At 34.6% G+C, this 19216-nt stretch overlaps 1 protein-coding gene across 1 annotated transcript; it reads right to left on the bottom strand.

The window, feature by feature from the left end:
- Positions 1-12881: 12881 nt before the first annotated feature.
- Positions 12882-17724, bottom strand: LOC135612770 (uncharacterized). Its single transcript, XM_065109422.1, has 3 exons — positions 16782-17724; positions 14532-14698; positions 12882-13333 (listed from the first exon to the last, which is right to left on the bottom strand). The coding sequence occupies exons 1-3, from the start codon at positions 17700-17702 to the stop codon at positions 13126-13128; spliced, it is 1296 nt and encodes a 431-aa protein (XP_064965494.1). The 5' UTR covers positions 17703-17724; the 3' UTR covers positions 12882-13125.
- Between the last annotated feature and the right edge of the window lie 1492 nt (positions 17725-19216).

The following is a 19216-nucleotide window of genomic DNA, read 5'->3' as shown; positions in this document are numbered from 1 at the left end:
AAACACCCATTGAATGCTGTCAGAGTTCGCTGGATCACCGAGACACCGTAGGAACGGCATCATCAAGGTTAACAACTATGGTCAACATTCCCATCGGTAGAACACAACTAATCTCACCATCGTGAATCAAGGATAATTTTTTTAGGATGATGCCTCCATATTCATTTTTACCTGTAGGTGTGTCTTTTTCGATTTGGACGAAAATATTCTCAATTTTTTACTAAAATGATTTATTTAATCATATATACTATTCAAAAAATTAATAATTAATTATCATAAAATTTTTAAAACTAAAAAAGTAATACTAATCATCTTAAAAATAAAAACGACATAACTGCATCATCTGGTAAAAAGCAATATTATGGGTTTTTTTTCCGATAAAATGGGTTTTTTTCCGATAAAATACCCAGTAATCAATGAAGAGGAAATTATTCTGTCCAAAAATCTCTCTCTCTCTCTCTCTCTCTCTCTCTCTCTCCATATTATATATATAAATGGAATATGTTTATGACCTTATGATGATTTAGGAATTGGCTTAGTAAGAAATTGCGAACTTATTGACTCTTGTGAGCAGCTGTGACAAATGATTTCACCAATTAATTAATTAATTCTTTTTAATGCAGTTCGTGGAAAAGGTATCTTTATATAGTCTTTTAGGTTACGGAAGAGTCAAACTTAGAGTACATCATATGATTTCTAAATTTGGGTAATTCTTTTAATCCGATCTCTGTTTAGGTGTTATTTAATGACGTTATCGCTGGATATTTAATCAAACAAAAGATGTGTTTTGGACTGACTCCCCACTTTCGACTTTGTCTGACTAATTTATGTGTTTCTTGGCATCTAAAACAAATGATCCATGTCTTTAGCATCTAAAACAACTTATAGTATTATATGGAGTGAAAATAAATATAAATTTTTTTTTCTAATTAATGATGTTTTTAAAATTTAAGGATCCCTCCATATATATATATATATATATTCTTATTCACATTTTAAGTTAAATGTATTTTCAATACGGTTTCATCGAATGAAAAATTTCAAATCGATTCAACTTTTTGAAAGCATTAATTTCAACCACAAACCCCCCCCCCCCCCCCTCTCCTAATGGCTTTACAGACCTAACATTTGGTATCATAATCTTTGGTTCTCTCATTTAGTTTAACACTCAAGAGAGATTAAATAGTTTTTTTCGATAATCAAGATGGTCATTCTGTCACTCATCCTCTCATGTTCAATGAGACGGAGTATATATATTAGAAAACACGAATGAGGATTTTTTTGATTTATATGAACTTTAATTTATGAAATATTATCGAATGTGATTTTCAAATATCCTCTATATCAACAAATGAATGGAATAATATAGAGAAAAAAATTATTTTCTTTAAATGTTAAAGGTATGAATGTTTTATTTTATGTTTTAGACAAAAATAAGTTTAATCATGTTTTTTTATCTTTATGTGACACATATTCAAAGTTACACAGCATAAGTAGAGTTAAAAGAATATAAGATTAATCTCTAGTGCATAGTTATGAATTATTTAGAATGAAGCCGAGTGAAACTATTGGTGACATATACACCTATTTTACAGATGTTATCAATGGTTTGAAATCAATCGCACAAATTGAAACTAAAATATGAATGTATTTTTCTTAAAAAAATTTCTATCCCTATAGCTTATCGAGTTTTTCAATAAAAGACCCTCAATCATTGATGAATCTATTTTTAAATCTCTTGAACTAAGAAAATAATTTTGATTATGATTTTAAATTTTATAATTTGATTTCTTCTCTCCAAAGTAACTTGATACATTTAGAACTCTTACCCAAAGAATGGAAGCATGTAGATGCGGAGCTAATCATTTGAGATATATTAAAATGTGTTTAAACTCACTCTTGATTGAAAAATATTTATTCAAATGCATGAATCGAGAACTTTTACTATTTATTCTCGTATGATTTTTTTCATTAATGAGAATATTTATCTATACGAATCATGATTTTTCACTTGATACTTGAGATTTATTATTTGATCTCCTATGATTTCTTTTGCTATTTACTATAAAGGAGATTTATCCAAATGAATCATAATTTTTCTCTTAATGTATCGATATTCACAACTTGAAATTTGTTTCTTTCATATGACTCTTTTGTGTTTATAACATGTACACCCTATCATCAAATCAAACTTATCTTTGATATCTTTCATGTGATGATTGGAACATTTATGTAAAAGGAAAAGAATTGCATCATTGTATCATTTGTAAGAAATTTTAATTAAGCCAACTTGTGTTTCTAAATCATTGTAATAGAAACACAATAAAACTAATGCGGAAACGAAATAGCGTACCTCCAGCCATTGTCGCCAAGAATTTCTGCAGAGATTTCTTCTTGAACTTTGGTTCTTCTCGGCTCAGAACTCTCGCCTTAGATGGTGTAGAAAAGCCTTTCGCTTCAAAGAGATGATTGAGCCAAGGGACCAAAATCCTCGTGTATATATATATGTTCTCCCATCAAGAACATTTATCATCACCAACTCATAACGTTCAAGAATTAATTCAAATTTGTAACGTTTGAACCATAATGAAGAACTTAATGATATTAAATATTAAATTTAATAATAACGGTTTCATGCATAAAGAATAAGAAACGGAAATCATTTAAACCATAATAAATGAAGAAATTCATGATAATGAATTATGAATCTTAATAAGAACGGTTACGTTATTATTAAATAAGATATTTAATAATAAGCGTTACATTAAGAAATTTTAATGAAGCCAACTTGTGTTTCTAAATCATTGTAATAGAAACACAATAAAACTAATGCGGAAACGAAATAGCGTACCTCCAGCCATTGTCGCCAAGAATTTCTGCAGAGATTTCTTCTTGAACTTTGGTTCTTCTCGGCTCAGAACTCTCGCCTTAGATGGTGTAGGAAAGCCTTTCGCTTCAAAGAGATGATTGAGCCAAGGGACCAAAATCCTCGTGTATATATAGATGTTCTCCCATCAAGAACATTTATCATCACCAACTCATAACGTTCAAGAATTAATTCAAATTTGTAACGTTTGGACCATAATGAAGAACTTAATGATATTAAATATTAAATTTAATAATAACGGTTTCATGCATAAAGAATAAGAAACGGAAATCATTTAAACCATAATAAATGAAGAAATTCATGATAATGAATTATGAATCTTAATAAGAACGGTTACGTTATTATTAAATAAGATATTTAATAATAACCGTTACATTCTCCCACTTGGTCCATACGTTTAACTTAATAATTTGAATTAATCTTTCTCGAACAACTTTCTTAAGAAATAAATACATGAATCATAGCGATAAGTCCTCTAAGAGCGAGTATTATCATCCATGTATCACGATGTATTTAGTTTCTTAATCTTAATGTGGTAATATTACTTTATGAATAAACCTTATGTTTATTCTTGGTCCAACAACAATATATTTTCTCAAAATAATGTGCACATAAATGAGAAAATTTCACAATATATATGAGTTTCAATATCATTACAAAGTGGAACTAAGTCCCATTTTCTTTACATGATCCTTGAATTTTATAGGTGGCATGCCTTTAGTCAAAGGATTAGCAATCATCAATTCAGTGCTAATATGCTCAATGACCACTTTCTTTTCTTTTACACGTTCTTTTATGGCTAAATACTTAATGTCGATGTGTTTACTTCGACTTCCACTTTTATTGTTTTTAGCCATAAAGACAGCAGCTGAATTGTCACAGAAAATTCTTAATGGCCTAGAAATAGAATCCATAATTCTAAGGCCAGAAATGAAACTCTTAAGCCATACACCATGTGAAGTAGCCTCAAAGCAGGAGACAAACTCAGCTTCTATGGTAGAAGTAGCAGTCAAGGTCTGCTTAGCGCTTCTCCAAGAAATAGCTCCACCGGCCATCATAAAAATATATCCTGATGTTGATTTACGATAATCAACACAACCGGCGAAGTCTGAATCTGAGTAACCAATCACATCCAGATTGTCTGTATGTCTATACATAAGCATGTAATCTTTGGTTCCTTGTAGATACCTCATCACTTTCTTTGCAGCTCTCCAGTGGTCCATACCTGGATTACTCTGATATCGACCTAGCATCCCCACAATAAATACAATATCAGGTCTAGTACAGACCTGAGCATACATAAGGCTTCCTACGACAGAAGCATATGGGATGTTTTTCATTGATTCCCTTTCAAAATTGTTCTTTGGGCATTGGTTCAAATTGAACCTATCACCTTTCACAATGGGAGCAACACTTGGTGAACAATCCTTCATCCAAAATCTTTCTAAAAGTTTATCAATATAGGTTTCTTGTGATAGACCTAAAATGCCTCGAGGTCTATCTCTATAGATCTTAATGCCAATGACATAAGATGCTTCACCCATATCCTTCATGTCAAAATTTTTAGAAAGAAATTGTTTCACCTCATGCAGCAAATCCTTATCATTGGTTGCAAGCAAAATATCATCTACGTATAAAACAAGGAAACATATTTTACTCCCACTAACCTTCTGGTATATGCATTGATCCATGAGATTTTTAACAAATCCGAATGAAGAAATTACTTCATGAAATTTAAAATACCATTGGCGGGAGGCTTGTTTTAAGCCGTATATAGACTTCCTAAGCTTGCAAACCAAGTGCTCATCAACACTAGAGGAGAAACCTTCATGTTGTTTCATATAAACCTCTTCCTCTAGATCTCCATTAAGAAATGCTGTTTTCACATCCATTTGTTGCAACTCAAGGTCAAAATGAGCAACTAATGCTAAAATAATACGCAGAGAATCTTTCTTAGATACAGGAGAAAATATCTCCGTATAATCGATTCCCTCTTTTTAAGTAAATCCTTTTGCAACAAGTCTTGCCTTGTATCTCTCAATGTTGCCTAACGAATCTTTCTTAGTTTTAAAGACCCATTTGCAACCAATGACCTTTGCTTCATTAGGCAACTCTACAAGATCCCAGACTCCATTGCTCATCATGGAATTCATCTCTTCTTTCATAGCATCATGCCACAAATTTGACTTTTTGCAACTCATGGCTTGTGAAAATGTTTCAGGATCATTTTTGGCTCCAATATTATAGTCAGATTCTTATAGATATACAACATAATCACTAGGAATTGCTGATCTTTTATTTCTAGTAGATCTTCTTAATGTTGTACCAATGGTTCCTTGAGGAACTTGTGGTTCAACTAGTTGTTCAGGAGCTTGTTGTAATTCCTGAACTGCTTGATCTATTAGAATACTATCAACAACTTGTGGAATTTCAATGATTGGTTGTTCAGCACTAATTTGTACTTGAGGAGTGCTATGAACTATAACCAATCTATCATTTGATGTGGAAGGTTGAGATTCTATACGATCATGTGCGGAAACTATGTTCCTGAAATGATCGCTCCCACTAATCACATCATCCTCAAGAAATTTAGCGTTTCTTGATTCCACAATCCTAGTTGTGTGAGATGGACAATAGAACCTGTAACCTTTGGACTTTTCGGCATATCCAATGAAATACCCACTAACAGTCCTCGGGTCCAGTTTCTTCTCTTGTGGATTATATATCCTAACTTCAGACGGACATCCCCAAACACGCATATGTCGCAAACTCGGTTTCCAACCTTTCCATAGTTCAAATGGTGTCTTTTGGACAGCCTTGGTTGGAACTCGGTTTAATATATACACAGCCGTTTTTAATGCTTCAGTCCACAAGAACTTAGGAAGATTGGAGTTGCTAAGCATACTTCGCACCATGTCCAATAATGTTCGGTTTCTTCTTTCTGCAACACCATTCTGGTCTGGAGAACCAGGCATAGTGTATTGGGCAATAATCCCATGTTCTTGAAGAAACTTAGCAAAAGGACCAGGTGCTTGTCCAATTTCAGTATATCTACCATAATATTCTCCACCCCTATCTGATCTCACAATTTTAATTTGCTTACCACATTGGTTCTCAACTTCAGCCTTAAAGACTTTGAAGGCATCCAATGCTTCATTTTTATTATGAAGCAAATATATATACATATATCGTGAGTAATCATCTATAAAGGAGATGAAGTATTTCTGACCATGTATGTCCATGTCTGGACAACATATATCAGTATGAATTATTTCTAATAAGTCTGAACTCCTATTAGCACCCTTTTTGGACTTATTAGTCTGTTTTCCTTTAATACAGTCCACACAAGTCTTAAAATTAGTAAAATCAAGAGTACTAAGTATCCCATCTTTAACTAATCTTTTAATTCTTTCTATGGAGATATGTCCTAATCTCCGATGCCATAATATAGAGGAGTCCTCATTAATATTACACCTCTTAATGCCAGCGTGAACATGCATTGAACCTTGAGTATTATCATTTTGTAATAAAATACGGTAAAGACCGTCAGACAAAATACCATTCCCAACACAATCAGATTTATATAATAAACGAACTAATGTGTCTTTAAAATTAAAGGAATATCCAAATGGTACGAGTCTGGAAACAGAAATTAAGTTTCGTGAGAAACTTGGTACATAAACGGTTCTTTCCAATTTTAAAACAAAACCACTACTTAAAGTTAAAATGCATGTTCCAATTGCTTCCACATGTGAGCCCATCTTATTTCCTGATAAGATGCTTTACTCATTTCCCACTGGCTTCCTTAGGTTTTGCATACCCTGCAAAGAGTTTGCAATATGAATTGTTGATCCAGAGTCAATCCACCAGGTGTTAATATTAAGATTGACCATATTAGATTCATAACATACATATGAGGTTGGTTTACCTTTCTTTTCAAGCCATTGTTGGAATTTCGTACATTCCTTCTTCATGTGTCCATTTCTTTTACAAAAGAAACACCTTGCTTCTTTCTTGATATCAGCTTGGGGTGGTATTTTACCTTTTCCCTGCTGATAAGCTTTTTGATTGGCTTGATGTTTGTCAGTTTTGTTCTTCCCGCGAGTGGTTACCATCAATGCAATCTCACCCAATTCCATTACTAGCTTCTCTTCTTCTTGAACACACATGGTCATTAATTCATTAATTGACCATTTGTCCTTATGTGTATTGTATGAAATTTTAAAAGGGCTATATTGAGGTGGAAGGGTGTTCAAAATATAGTGCACCAGGAAGGATTCTGACAAATTAACCTCAAGTTTCTTAAGTTGAGCCGCAATATCTCGCATTTGCATTATGTGCTCACGCACACCCTTTATGTTGGTGAGTCTAAGGGATGAAAATTTCATTATAAGGGTGCTTGCTAGTGCCTTATCCGAAGTGATGAATTGTTCATCGATAGCCTTTAGCAATTCTCGGACATTTTCATGCTGGTCAACAGAACCACGTATGCCAGCAGTTATCTTAGTTTTGATAAACATCACGCTGAGCCGATTGGATCGCTCCCATCGCTCATATAACGCGATCTCAGTTAGAGTGCTGGTATCAGTGACTATAGGTGGTTCGTCTTTTCTAATAGCATAATCAATATCCATCCACCCTAAATGGAGGAGAACCCTCTCCTTCCATATCTTATAGTTATCACCACTAAGTTCGGGAATATCACATCGAATATCAGAGAAATTAACAGTTTGAGAAACTGCATAAAATCAAACATGCTTATGTCAAAATTTGAAGTTTAATAGACTAAATTACATGTTTTACCAATGTGAAACATGCCAAAAATATGAATCTCATGACATAAAAATTACCTGTGGGCTAAATTCTTAATTCAAATAGATTCATATGGTCTTTATGATAAAACTATCAAATTATATTCCAATTCATAATCCCTGTGGGTAAATTATGAAAATAATCTGATATTTTATCCTGATTAATTATATTAAATATAATAAAAGATCCTGTGGGATAACAATTATTATACAAAATATAATCAATCACGATATGATGTCTAATTACTTATATGATCCTTATTTTAACTTTATATATAATTTTAATTAATTAAGGATGCTGTGGCTAATTCTTAATTAATTAAGATTATATGGATCACTAGATATTTTAAACATAAAAAATTTGCTCATAAGCATAATTTAATATACCTAAATATGCATTTTACCGACTAAAAATGTTGAAAATGATATTTCCTCATGATTTTCAACAAAATATATCAACAAGTTTCCAAGAAGAAACCAAAATCAAATCATTTTCATGGCATAAAAATGAAAACTTTTTCATATCAAGGCAGAGGTCATTCGGCTCTGATACCAAATGTAAGAAATTTTAATGAAGCCAACTTGTGTTTCTAAATCATTGTAATAGAAACACAATAAAACTAATGCGGAAACGAAATAGCGTACCTCCAGCCATTGTCGCCAAGAATTTCTGCAGAGATTTCTTCTTGAACTTTGGTTCTTCTCGGCTCAGAACTCTCGCCTTAGATGGTGTAGGAAAGCCTTTCGCTTCAAAGAGATGATTTAGCCAATGGACCAAAATCCTCGTGTATATATAGATGTTCTCCCATCAAGAACATTTATCATCACCAACTCATAACGTTCAAGAATTAATTCAAATTTGTAACGTTTAGACCATAATGAAGAACTTAATGATATTAAATATTAAATTTAATAATAACGGTTTCATGCATAAAGAATAAGAAACGGAAATCATTTAAACCATAATAAATGAAGAAATTCATGATAATGAATTATGAATCTTAATAAGAACGGTTATGTTATTATTAAATAAGATATTTAATAATAAGCGTTACATCATTCCTTTCTTTTTGACAATGACAAAGGGAGAGAAAGAATTGCTATCTTATATAAGAAGCAAAAACTTGTTAGTTTGTACATCTTAAGAGAAGTAAAAAACTTGATAACTTACACATATCAAAGAGAAACAAAAACTTGCTAGCTTGTATGTTCCAAAGAGAAGTAAAACTTGCTAATTTACTAGCTTGTATGTTTCAAAAACTTGTTAAATGCACTTTTCTTCTTTTTGTTGATGATAAAAGGGGGAGAAGTAACGATGATTTAAATTTTTAATATTTTTGAATCATGAATATTGAATTTAAGTTATGCCTAAAGTGATGACGGTTTAAAATTTTTATGTTTTGAAATTATATATGTTATAATATACCTTAATGATTTTAAAGCATGCAATACTCATGATTTTATAATGATGATATATGTAATGATATGAATATGAAGTAAGTAATGATTACTTTCATATGATGTGAATTTAAAGATATTATGATTAAAATATTATTATTTTCTGAATTTAAGTTTATTTAAATATGACATATAGATAAGCGGAGTTTAATTAAAACTCCGTTCTCAATTGGTTGTCATCATAAAAAAAAAAGGAAGATTGCTGAATCCTAAATTTTGATGATAAAATCAATTGATGAATTTATGATTTAATTAATATTTGAGAAAAGTGGTGCAAGACTAACTTCCATCATGAAAAGGTAAATCGATTGAAGTAAAAGAATTATACATTGTGGCTGAGTTAAAGATTGGGCATTGGGCCGAAAGGATTGGATATTACGCCAATATCAGATATTGCGGGAATCAACATGACGATGGATCTGGCAATACGCTGAAGGAAAGAATGATGCATTGGGAGTTCATGACATGCCGGACAATATATGATTCATGTTGTGTAATCATTCATGTCTTGATCATCATAGTTTATATTTTAATTGAGTTGGCTATAGGTGTAACCATGCAAACTCAATTAGTAATCCATTAGGCCTGAATCATGGCTAATTTGAGCCTATTAGAAGACTCATTCAGTGATATGTTGTTGGATTAGGTGGTGGCACCACTAGATTAGGCGATGGAACTGCCTATGAGTTGGAACGTACAAAGTGTATGTTTCTAGAAGACCCAACGGTGGTACTGCCAGAACATAGTCTTCGAGACTATGTCAAGCAGTGGTACCGCTAGTGCTCAGTGCTACAAGCGATGGTACCACCCAACACTAGCGATAGTATCGCTAGTAACTAAAAATCGAGATTTTTTTGCTTTATTTTTGAAGTCATTTGTTGCCCATAAATACCTCACTCATTCTTGCTTGAGATAGTAAGAAAAGAGCATAAAACACTTGTGATTCTAAGTGTGTAAACTCTCTTGAAAGTCTTGAGTTCTTTTCTCTTCAATCTTTTAGGTCATTCTTAGGGAGTTGTGATGACTATTTATAAAAAGAGTTGTAAAGGTTCTCTCTTAAACTTATGAAAAGGAGAAAAAAGTTGTAACAAGGGTAATTGATCTTCGTCTAGATCGTTAGTGAAAGTCGGAGGCCTCGACGGAGGAGGAATCGAGAGTGGATGTAGGTTGCGATGACCGAACCACTATAAATCTGGTGTATATTTCTTTTGTGCTTTTCATTCTTATTGCTTAATTATTTAGTTGCTCACTATTTTTACTCACATTCCAAGTTAAACATATTTTCGATATGGGTTTCATCAAATGAAAATTTTTAAATCGACTTAACTTTTTGAAAGCACTAATTCATCCCCTCTCTTAGTGCCTTTACAATCCTAACAGTCGACACCTTACGTGGTTGACTCATCAGTACTCCACGCCATCAGTCTGCCCAGCAAAGAACCCATCACAAATGTGTCTAAGCTATTGGTTAACATATGACCAATCTAAATAAATGAAATAACCCCGTGATAGTTTCAACCAATGGTAGTTCCAACCAATATAACAAATAAGTATAATAGCCTAAGATGTAGTTATGATCGCTTCTTACCGGATCAAATTACTAATTTAAGTATTAGAGGAACATTATCAAAAATACCCCTGACTTAATTTTATAAAATTTGGATATGTGATTTGATGAGTTCTACCTTAAGAATACCCTGGAGAGAGAGAGACTTGGTTCTACCTTATATATATATATATATATATATATATATATATATATATATATATATATATATATATATATATATATATATATATATATATATATATATATATATATAAATATAAATATATATAATTTTATTAAAAAGGTAAATAAAAATTCTATGATCCTTAGGGATAATGAGAAATAACAAAGGTAATGCATGCCACTTCAGGATAGTTGAATATAGCAAGAATACATAAATTGAAGATTTAAAGGAAGGATGAAACATAATTTTTATTTAAAAAAATATATTTTTAAATTGTTTCATATAAGCTTAAATATATGGAGAATAAATGCCATGTAAGATCCAAGTATTATCTCCATTTAAGGGTATCTTTTAGGGTCCATGAGACTGACTCCCCGTAGCAAAACCCAAAATGCCTCGATCCCTACAAGGTGGATCCTAATAAGCACAAACTTTACCTATCGAAGTGGTTTCGATGTGCACATTCACTGTCATATCGGTTGAGGTCCATGAGATTTTAAGGGACAAAACTCTACCCAGTATATATATATATATATATATATATAGTTGTCTTTTGTTGTATGCAAATAAAGATGAGTGGATAGTGAACGTCCCGATCACGAATTGAATAGCAAAAAAAGGTAGTTCATACCTTTACATCCGCATTTGATTCCTTTGGCTCTAATTTGATGTATGACACATTGTATGCACCTTCTACATTTAATCCACATTAATGAAAGCTTCCATTATTGATTACAACAGGTAAAACCGTGGTCATCACAATCCACATTAGCCAGCTATTAATGAAAGCCTTCTAACAAAGAGGTCTCAAAGTAACTTGATTCCATTGATATTTCCTTTCACCTATACTATAGGATCATCCTTCTTCTCAACAAAAGAGTTTGGTCTGCTTGACTTTTCCGAGAAAACATAGATTTGCTATCTCAATTTCATCGCATAGCTTAGGAGTCATATATTGTTGGGATAACTAAATGATTAGATTTTGTAAATAATAATGATAGGATAAGAGTTTGAGATAGGAATTATCATTTAATTTTTTGTCACTTATTTTTAGATGTAGTTTCCCTTTTACCCCCCCCTTTTTTTCCATGTCTACATAAGACTATGGATGAAAGCATATTTTAATATGTTCAATTCTCTTCTTCTATGTAACATTTCAAATTGATGGATGTTTCTAAAGGGCCCATTTTCTCTTCTTCTTCCTTTCTACTTAACATTATGGTATTTCACAAAGAGAATTACGAAATCAATTATTTCATAATGGTATTTCAAGATGGAGTGAAGTTGATTGGATTCTCGAACTGCAATGACGAAGAACATGGAAGCAGGATGAGTGAACAAAAGGTTGACTCAGGTTCTTGTTCTGTGGCGCTCCATGGAAGTCGAGCAAAGAAGATAAAGAACAGAGGTCAAACCATTGGGTTTGTCTTCCATTCTCATGGTGATGGGTTGCTGGCTGAAATCTTTAATGCACTGATCAAAGACTAGAAGGACTACTGACTACAAACCTAAAAGCATATTATATTGAAGAGGATAGTGTTGTTGAACTCACTGTTGTTGTTGTTGATTGTGAAGAGCAGATGTAGAGGAGAAACCACAGGCATTGAGCTGCCTCAGCTACTTTGAGTAGCATTTACTCACTTGGCTTTCTTCTTCCACCGCAGCTAACGTCCAACTAATCTTCCTTCCATTCATGGTTGACAGTAATGACTGCTGCTGTCCTGCAGCAGATGTGTTGTACTTCGTGGCTGCTCTGCCTTCTCCAATTATTGGCACTCTTTATTTCGTAGATCATGCTTTCAGATTCAATTACAATAACCGTTTTATAGGGATGTAAATACATGTACATGAAATTTAATCTTTATATTAATTATGTTGTTTTATGCTTTCTAAATTATAATAGTTCAGTCTAAGTTCATAATGCAACAAAGTTTAATACAGCTCATAGTTATTGGGTCTTGAAGAACCCATTAACTGTTGTACAATCATCTATGACAGGAAGCTTAATCATGGATCGATAATATAATGATTAATCATCAGCAGAATACAGATCATATATTATCCAGTCAAACTACAACTCCATCTTGAGTATATGTGCAACATAGTTTTCCTATATTACAAAGTTTTATACAGCTCATGTTTGACGGGTCTTGAAGATCCCATTAACAAGCATCTATGATACCAGGAAGGTTCATCATGTCCATGCTAATACATGCACGAGATACGACAACGGAGACTAATCACCGGTTAGTGCACGGGGCCTGTGTTCGATCGTCAATAATGACATTGAAGTTTGTGAAACAGCTCGCACGAAACCCGTATTAGCCGTCAATGTTGGTGCATGCCAATGATCTCCTGTCCCAAACACAATCTTGTTCTTCAATGCAATTTTTCTTGTTGTTGGAAGTTTCATCAGTCGTTCTGAAGGAGAGTCTGGGACAACTCTGCGAGTAAAAGCCGAGTCAATGAAGCGATCTCAGAATAACAGTTAGCTTTTCAACTATTAGTTTGTAGCCCAAAGAAGACAAGGTTCTCCAGCTAAAACACTCGAATAGAAGAACAGCCAAATAAGCAATGCCATGCATAAAGGGTAATATAAATTACTTGGAACATGTAACCTTTCTTCAAGAACCAATGTACATACTGATGCATGCATAGCGATAGTATGATTATATGAAAGCCATGTTGTTTATTAAATAACTTTTCTAGTTTCTACAAACTGAAACATATTAAAAAATTTTAGCTTGAGATTAATACAGTTGGATTTACCATTCAATCACTAATAACTCAACGTCAAATGGTAAATATTGTCTTAATAAGTATTTTATTCTGTTTCAGTACATTACAGTGCAGTAGTCTGTAAAATCTCCATCCCTCTTTGGCAACCTTCTCTATTCCACTTCTCTATTTGGTAACCTTCCACTATGAGGTCCTAACTTCTTACCTCATCACATCACTCCACTGCTATTTTTTAGTGTCATCCCAAACAAATGTTCAACATTAGCTTTGTCACCCGCCCTCCCCCCCACTCTCTCTCTCCACCTTCTCTAGAAGGCCATATCACTCTTTTATTTTCTTTTTGGACTAAACTGTTTGACATGTCACTGACCCACAGTTTAAGTCATACACACCATAAAAAGAACCAAGTCAGAGTTCAAAAGATAGGAATAACCATTTGAACCAATATGATTTCATCACAACTAGCAAAATGAGCAGAAAAAAGAAAAGCAATATGTATTAGAGTAGTGACTAGTAGGAAAAGTAGAATCATAAGGCCAAACAAACCAATTTAGCTTTGCTGAAACAGTTTCTATTAAAATAAGGACCCAATTACACATCCCCTGGAACTCAGCTTGTCCTCCCAGAAGTAGGTTTATTTTGCGTGTTACCTATAACTCCACCAATTTACTAATATTTCCATGATGAGATATGCATACGTAAGAACAACAATTGATAGACATATGCCAACAATTTAAGGTAAAAAAAAGAGTGTGAAATGAAAATGCATGTGCCCGCCGTGCTTGGAACTCTTACAAATCACGCCCCTGAATGGTGAAATTTTGAAGCAAAACTAAACCATACCATACAATATGTAATTGATTTCTGATGGACAAAGAGTAAGTGAGCAGTAAGATAACTTACTGGAGATGCTTTATAAGTTGATCAGCTCGTAACCTTTCACTGGGTCCTGCACACATAGAAACCAGTTCTTGAAATTCAGAAAGGACATTTTCACAGATTATACCTTTCTTTCCAGCTATCGCAACGCTCAGTTCTGCTAGAATTGGATGCTCAAGTTCGGATGTCACCTGCCAATTAAGATGCAAAGATATGGATGATTCAATGACCAAATATAAAAAACTTAGTGAAGACATTCAATTAAGTCAGAAAAAATGAAATAAGATGCCAGCATTAAACACTGAACATATAACATTACCCGTGCTAGTGAAAAACACTCCTACGGGAGAGAGGAAAGAACATGATAAACCTTTAAAAAAATTTGTCCATTGCAAAGTTCACACTATAACTAACATATCATACCAACAAGATTCTCACTAAATAAATATACTCCCTTGTAAAAGGGAATGAAGTAACCAAAGCATGATACAAACCAAAAAAACATTACTTGTGAACAATAAATTGAATAAAACTTCACTTTCAGAATTACAAAATACATAGATGCATAAAATAAATTAAGGCAAAGTCTATGCCTTGAAATATCTGTTTTAATAGAAACAACTTCTTCTAATGCTAAAACAATAACCTTCCCCAGACATTTTTCTTTTTGATGTCCTTGGTATTTACTGTACTCATCATACATCTTAAATAAAAAAATCCTATTATTATACAAAGAATACTATTTAATTATTTATAAGATTCGGACTCAACCCGGAAGATCCATAAAATGGGTGGGCATATATTCATCCATTCACCACAAAAATAAGATTCCAAGGCAAAGCAACTGATAAACAGATCAGAGGATACTAATACAACTCAAGCAACAAAAGAAAAACTCCTCTCTAATGACAAAGAGCTTGGACCTACATCTTGAAAGTTCGGAAGCCATAGTACAAAATCCAACTTCTAGAACCTCAGTCATGAGAAGTTGATCTGACAGACACACAAAAAATTAACCTGAATGCCCTCTTTGAGAGTAAAGAAATTCAGACTTGGAAGTCCTGTGACCTTTATAGGATTTGTCATTGCTATTCTTAATCCTATTCATGGAAGGTTGTCAAAATTTAAAAAAACTTCAATTTTGTCTTGATAACTTGGAGAAAGGACCAAACCATGTACCTAGAACATTGCCACTCATGCATCAAGAGCAGCATAGACATGGAATACATTGGCTATACATGGAGCATCGTTTTGTATAATTTTGCCATATATCATAGCACATAATCGACAATGAAAATTGACAATGAATTTCTGTACTTATTCCAGTTGTTTGCATCTTCAAATGAGTTTTCTTTCTTCAACAAATTATTTAATGTGACAAATGTCAAACTGCAAAAGCGACCAGAACAGACTGGGAGGGGATTCTTTTGGTCATAAAATTCAAGTTAGTAATTCAATGAGTTCTAACGAAATCAATTTAGACAGAATATTTCATCATAACCATTTCAATATTCCTGATAATCATATTACCATAAAGAGTCTCATTATGGATCAGTGACGAGAACTTACCAAATGTGAAGTTAGTAATCACAGACATCATCATCGAAACAATGCTTCCTAAGGTCTAAAATCTTTGCAAGTCAAAAAGTTTATATTACAGTCTTGCTGAATTATTTGTGCATGGCTTCTTTGTCGCATTAAGGTACTTGAACAAAATATAGTTGTCGCAAACTAGTACGTCATTCCCTTTTCAGAAGAATTCTCAACAGTCCTGATGAAAGATCAGAAAGAAGCTGAATCTTGTGGTCTACATCAGCTGATACGAAACACTTAAGATACATCACTGCTTACTAGCTAGACCAATTTCCATAATGTTGTTAGAACATGTTCAATTTTCCTAAACTTTTGGGATGTTGGCCAATACCATAAAGCAAAAGAAATACCATCATAGTGGTAATTGGATTCTTCCTTTTCATCTTGGAACTTGACTTGATAGATATGTTTTTTCTCACAAACAATCAACAGTCAGCAAACTCTATAATGCAAAGAACATAACTATACCCTGTATCTCTTGAGATTCGTACAGAACTTTTCTGGAATCACAGTTACCAGTATGATCAAATGATTATACTAAAACCTTACCATATAACTCATGTAGAACTCAAGGACATTTTTGTCCTCAACTGAAGATTTACTATGATAAGATTTCGAACTATTTATTCAATAAAGGAAATCAACTTCTGTAATATACCCTAAAATAGAACGTAGGCATACCTGAGCCATCACAAACTCATAGTTGCTCTTAAACCTTGCTCGCATCTCTGCCTCCGGCGCCTTCATCAGCCGCTCGCAACCACCGTTACTTATTCCTGACACCATCGCGATCAATGCCGTGGTATCAAAGTTCACCACATCCGCCGAATCCACATCAATTCTCGAAACCAAAGACCCAAACCCATCATCCAATACACCCACTTCTTCTCTCTCGTCCACGACCTCTAAGCTACGACATGCGTCTCTTCCATCATCTAAGGCGATCTTTACCTCAAACACCCTGGAATTCGAGCTCCCTGACCATCTAACCCCAATCCACCCATTGTCCAACTCCTCGAACACATCTTCTTCGTCGTTGAGCAAACCAACTTCCACAGCCCCGAACTCATCCACCAGATTGTCGGAAACATGGTCGCGGATGCCGCGCGAGAAGACGAATAGGACGGATGCGGGCTTGAGCGCCCCGGCGGAGCGGGCGGCGGCGATGACGCGCTCGACGCGGGCGCGGAGGCCCTTGGGCCCAAGCCAGGAGAGGTAGACGGGGTTACGATCGGAGACCACGAACCAGGCGGGGCGTCGATGGAGGGTACAGACAAGGTCGACGTGGACGGGGTGGTCTTTGGAGGCGGCGGGGACGGGCCGGGAGACGCGGGAGACGCAACGGACGGAGGGATGGAGGAGGAGGCGGGCGATGGATTCGAGGTAGCCGACGTTGGAGCTTAGGGGGAGGGAAAGGGCGGAGGAGGCAAGGCGGGATAGAGAGCGAAGCTCGGCGTCGAGGAGGCGGAGGAGGGAGATGTAGGAGGAGGGGGGAAGGCCGGACTGGAGGAGGCGATGGCGGACGGCGAGGCAGCGGGACTCGGCTTCGCGGATTTGGTCGACGCCGGTGGCGGCGCGGTGGAGGTTGGCTTTCAAAGGCATCGTCGCACAAGGCGCTCATTTTGTGACCCTCGTTTCCTTTTAGCGATCCGACCCAACCCAATACAAACTTGGGTCGAGCCCAATCTACCTCCCCGAGGCCAATTTGATCCAACTCGATCCATCGCATCACATAAATTGCTGACGTCCCCGACTCGAGGCACGACGTCACTGACGACACACGGATCTGGCGCACGCCCCGGCATCTGCCGCAGCATAAAGTCGTATCTTGCATGGGATCCCACATGCTTTTGGCGGCTCGTTCGTCAAAACTCACCGCAGTCGCGGGTGAACCAACGATGGAAAAGCTGACTGCACTCCGCCACCGCCACCGTCTCCGTCTCCGTCGCGGTATCCTTTGGGGCTTTCTCACTTTCACCGAACCTAACAGACCGCAAGAAAGTTCACTTCTTTCTCATCACCCGAAGGATAACAGAGAAGAGGCGCTCTCAAACTCCACGCATGGACTTACCTTAGGTCAGATCTCTTTTTCTTCACCCTTCACTACTTCCTCGGCAGGATTGCAACATTATCTTATTAGTTTGTTTCCCCTCGTTTACTGCGGTCAAGTAGGGGTCTGAGATTTATCTGTTGTGGTCGGGAAAACCAGAGGGGTTGATGCGTTTTCGTACCGAAAGAAAGAACGATCTTTGAAGATGCAGGCTGTTGCATCTATTTCGAGAAAGCAAACAAGAATCGTTCAACTAAGACGAACTGTTTGTTTGAACTGTGACGTAAGAGTAGATAATGTAAAAAATTAAAATTATTATGTATGGTAGATCTAAGATAAAAGATATAATCTCTTGAACATAATAATTAATAGGATACTTTAGATATCACAAAATAATATGATGAATCCGTTGAAATACTGTGGCCATAAGAGGAGATAATATAAGAAATAAAATTATTATATAAAATTTAATATTAGGATTGAAATCAAGTACGATAGATGAAGGTGTGTACCTTTTGAACACAGTAATTATTAGGACATTTTGGATGTTGCAAAGTAGTGAATCGTGATCGTTAATTTATAAAGGAAAGAAGTTAGATTCTCATTCTCTTCTTGATAGAAAGGATATCTATCCAGAGATGATAAAAAAGATCTTTATATTTATGTATAATCCTTAGAAGGTTCTGTCTATATACGCGAGAGTAGAGGGTCTATGAAAGATAATTACGAGAGTCCCTTCCATCCATGTTATCTCCTAAATAATTATATTATAATTACATTTTTTTTTTCATCTTCTAAAGAATCGTATTCTAATTAGACTTCTTTTCTATTGGTTAATAACTATAATAAGAATTCAATCAGATATATAATATATCTTATCTAATTAAATAGGGTCACATAATTTAATATTCTTCCACTTGACCCATTAATTGATAAAATATAAAAATATTCAAAATCAAAATAAATAAAATAAATTTATTTAAAATAGTTTTATCTAATTAGATTTTAAAATTTTTAAAATTATTTATATGTGTATGAATTTAAAAATAGATTAATAAGTCTAATA

This window comes from Musa acuminata, chromosome BXJ2-5 (assembly GCF_036884655.1).
Source record: "Musa acuminata AAA Group cultivar baxijiao chromosome BXJ2-5, Cavendish_Baxijiao_AAA, whole genome shotgun sequence".
In the NCBI taxonomy this organism is placed as follows: Eukaryota; Viridiplantae; Streptophyta; class Magnoliopsida; order Zingiberales; family Musaceae; genus Musa; species Musa acuminata.
The sequence above is the reverse complement of the archived record's forward strand: the minus strand, read 5'-3'. Positions and strand labels throughout refer to the sequence as shown.

What these genes read in the sequence shown, in the direction of transcription:
- LOC135612770 (XM_065109422.1), bottom strand. Translation starts at nt 17,702, where the DNA reads ATGCCTTTGAAAGCCAACCTCCACCGCGCCGCCACCGGCGTCGACCAA. An exon ending in ATGAGTTTGTGATGGCTCAG is followed by an intron (nt 14,699 to 16,781) that starts GTATGCCTACGT and finishes CTTAATTGGCAG; the next exon opens with GTGACATCCGAACTTGAGCA. An exon ending in CAACTTATAAAGCATCTCCA is followed by an intron (nt 13,334 to 14,531) that starts GTAAGTTATCTT and finishes TTTTACTCGCAG; the next exon opens with AGTTGTCCCAGACTCTCCTT.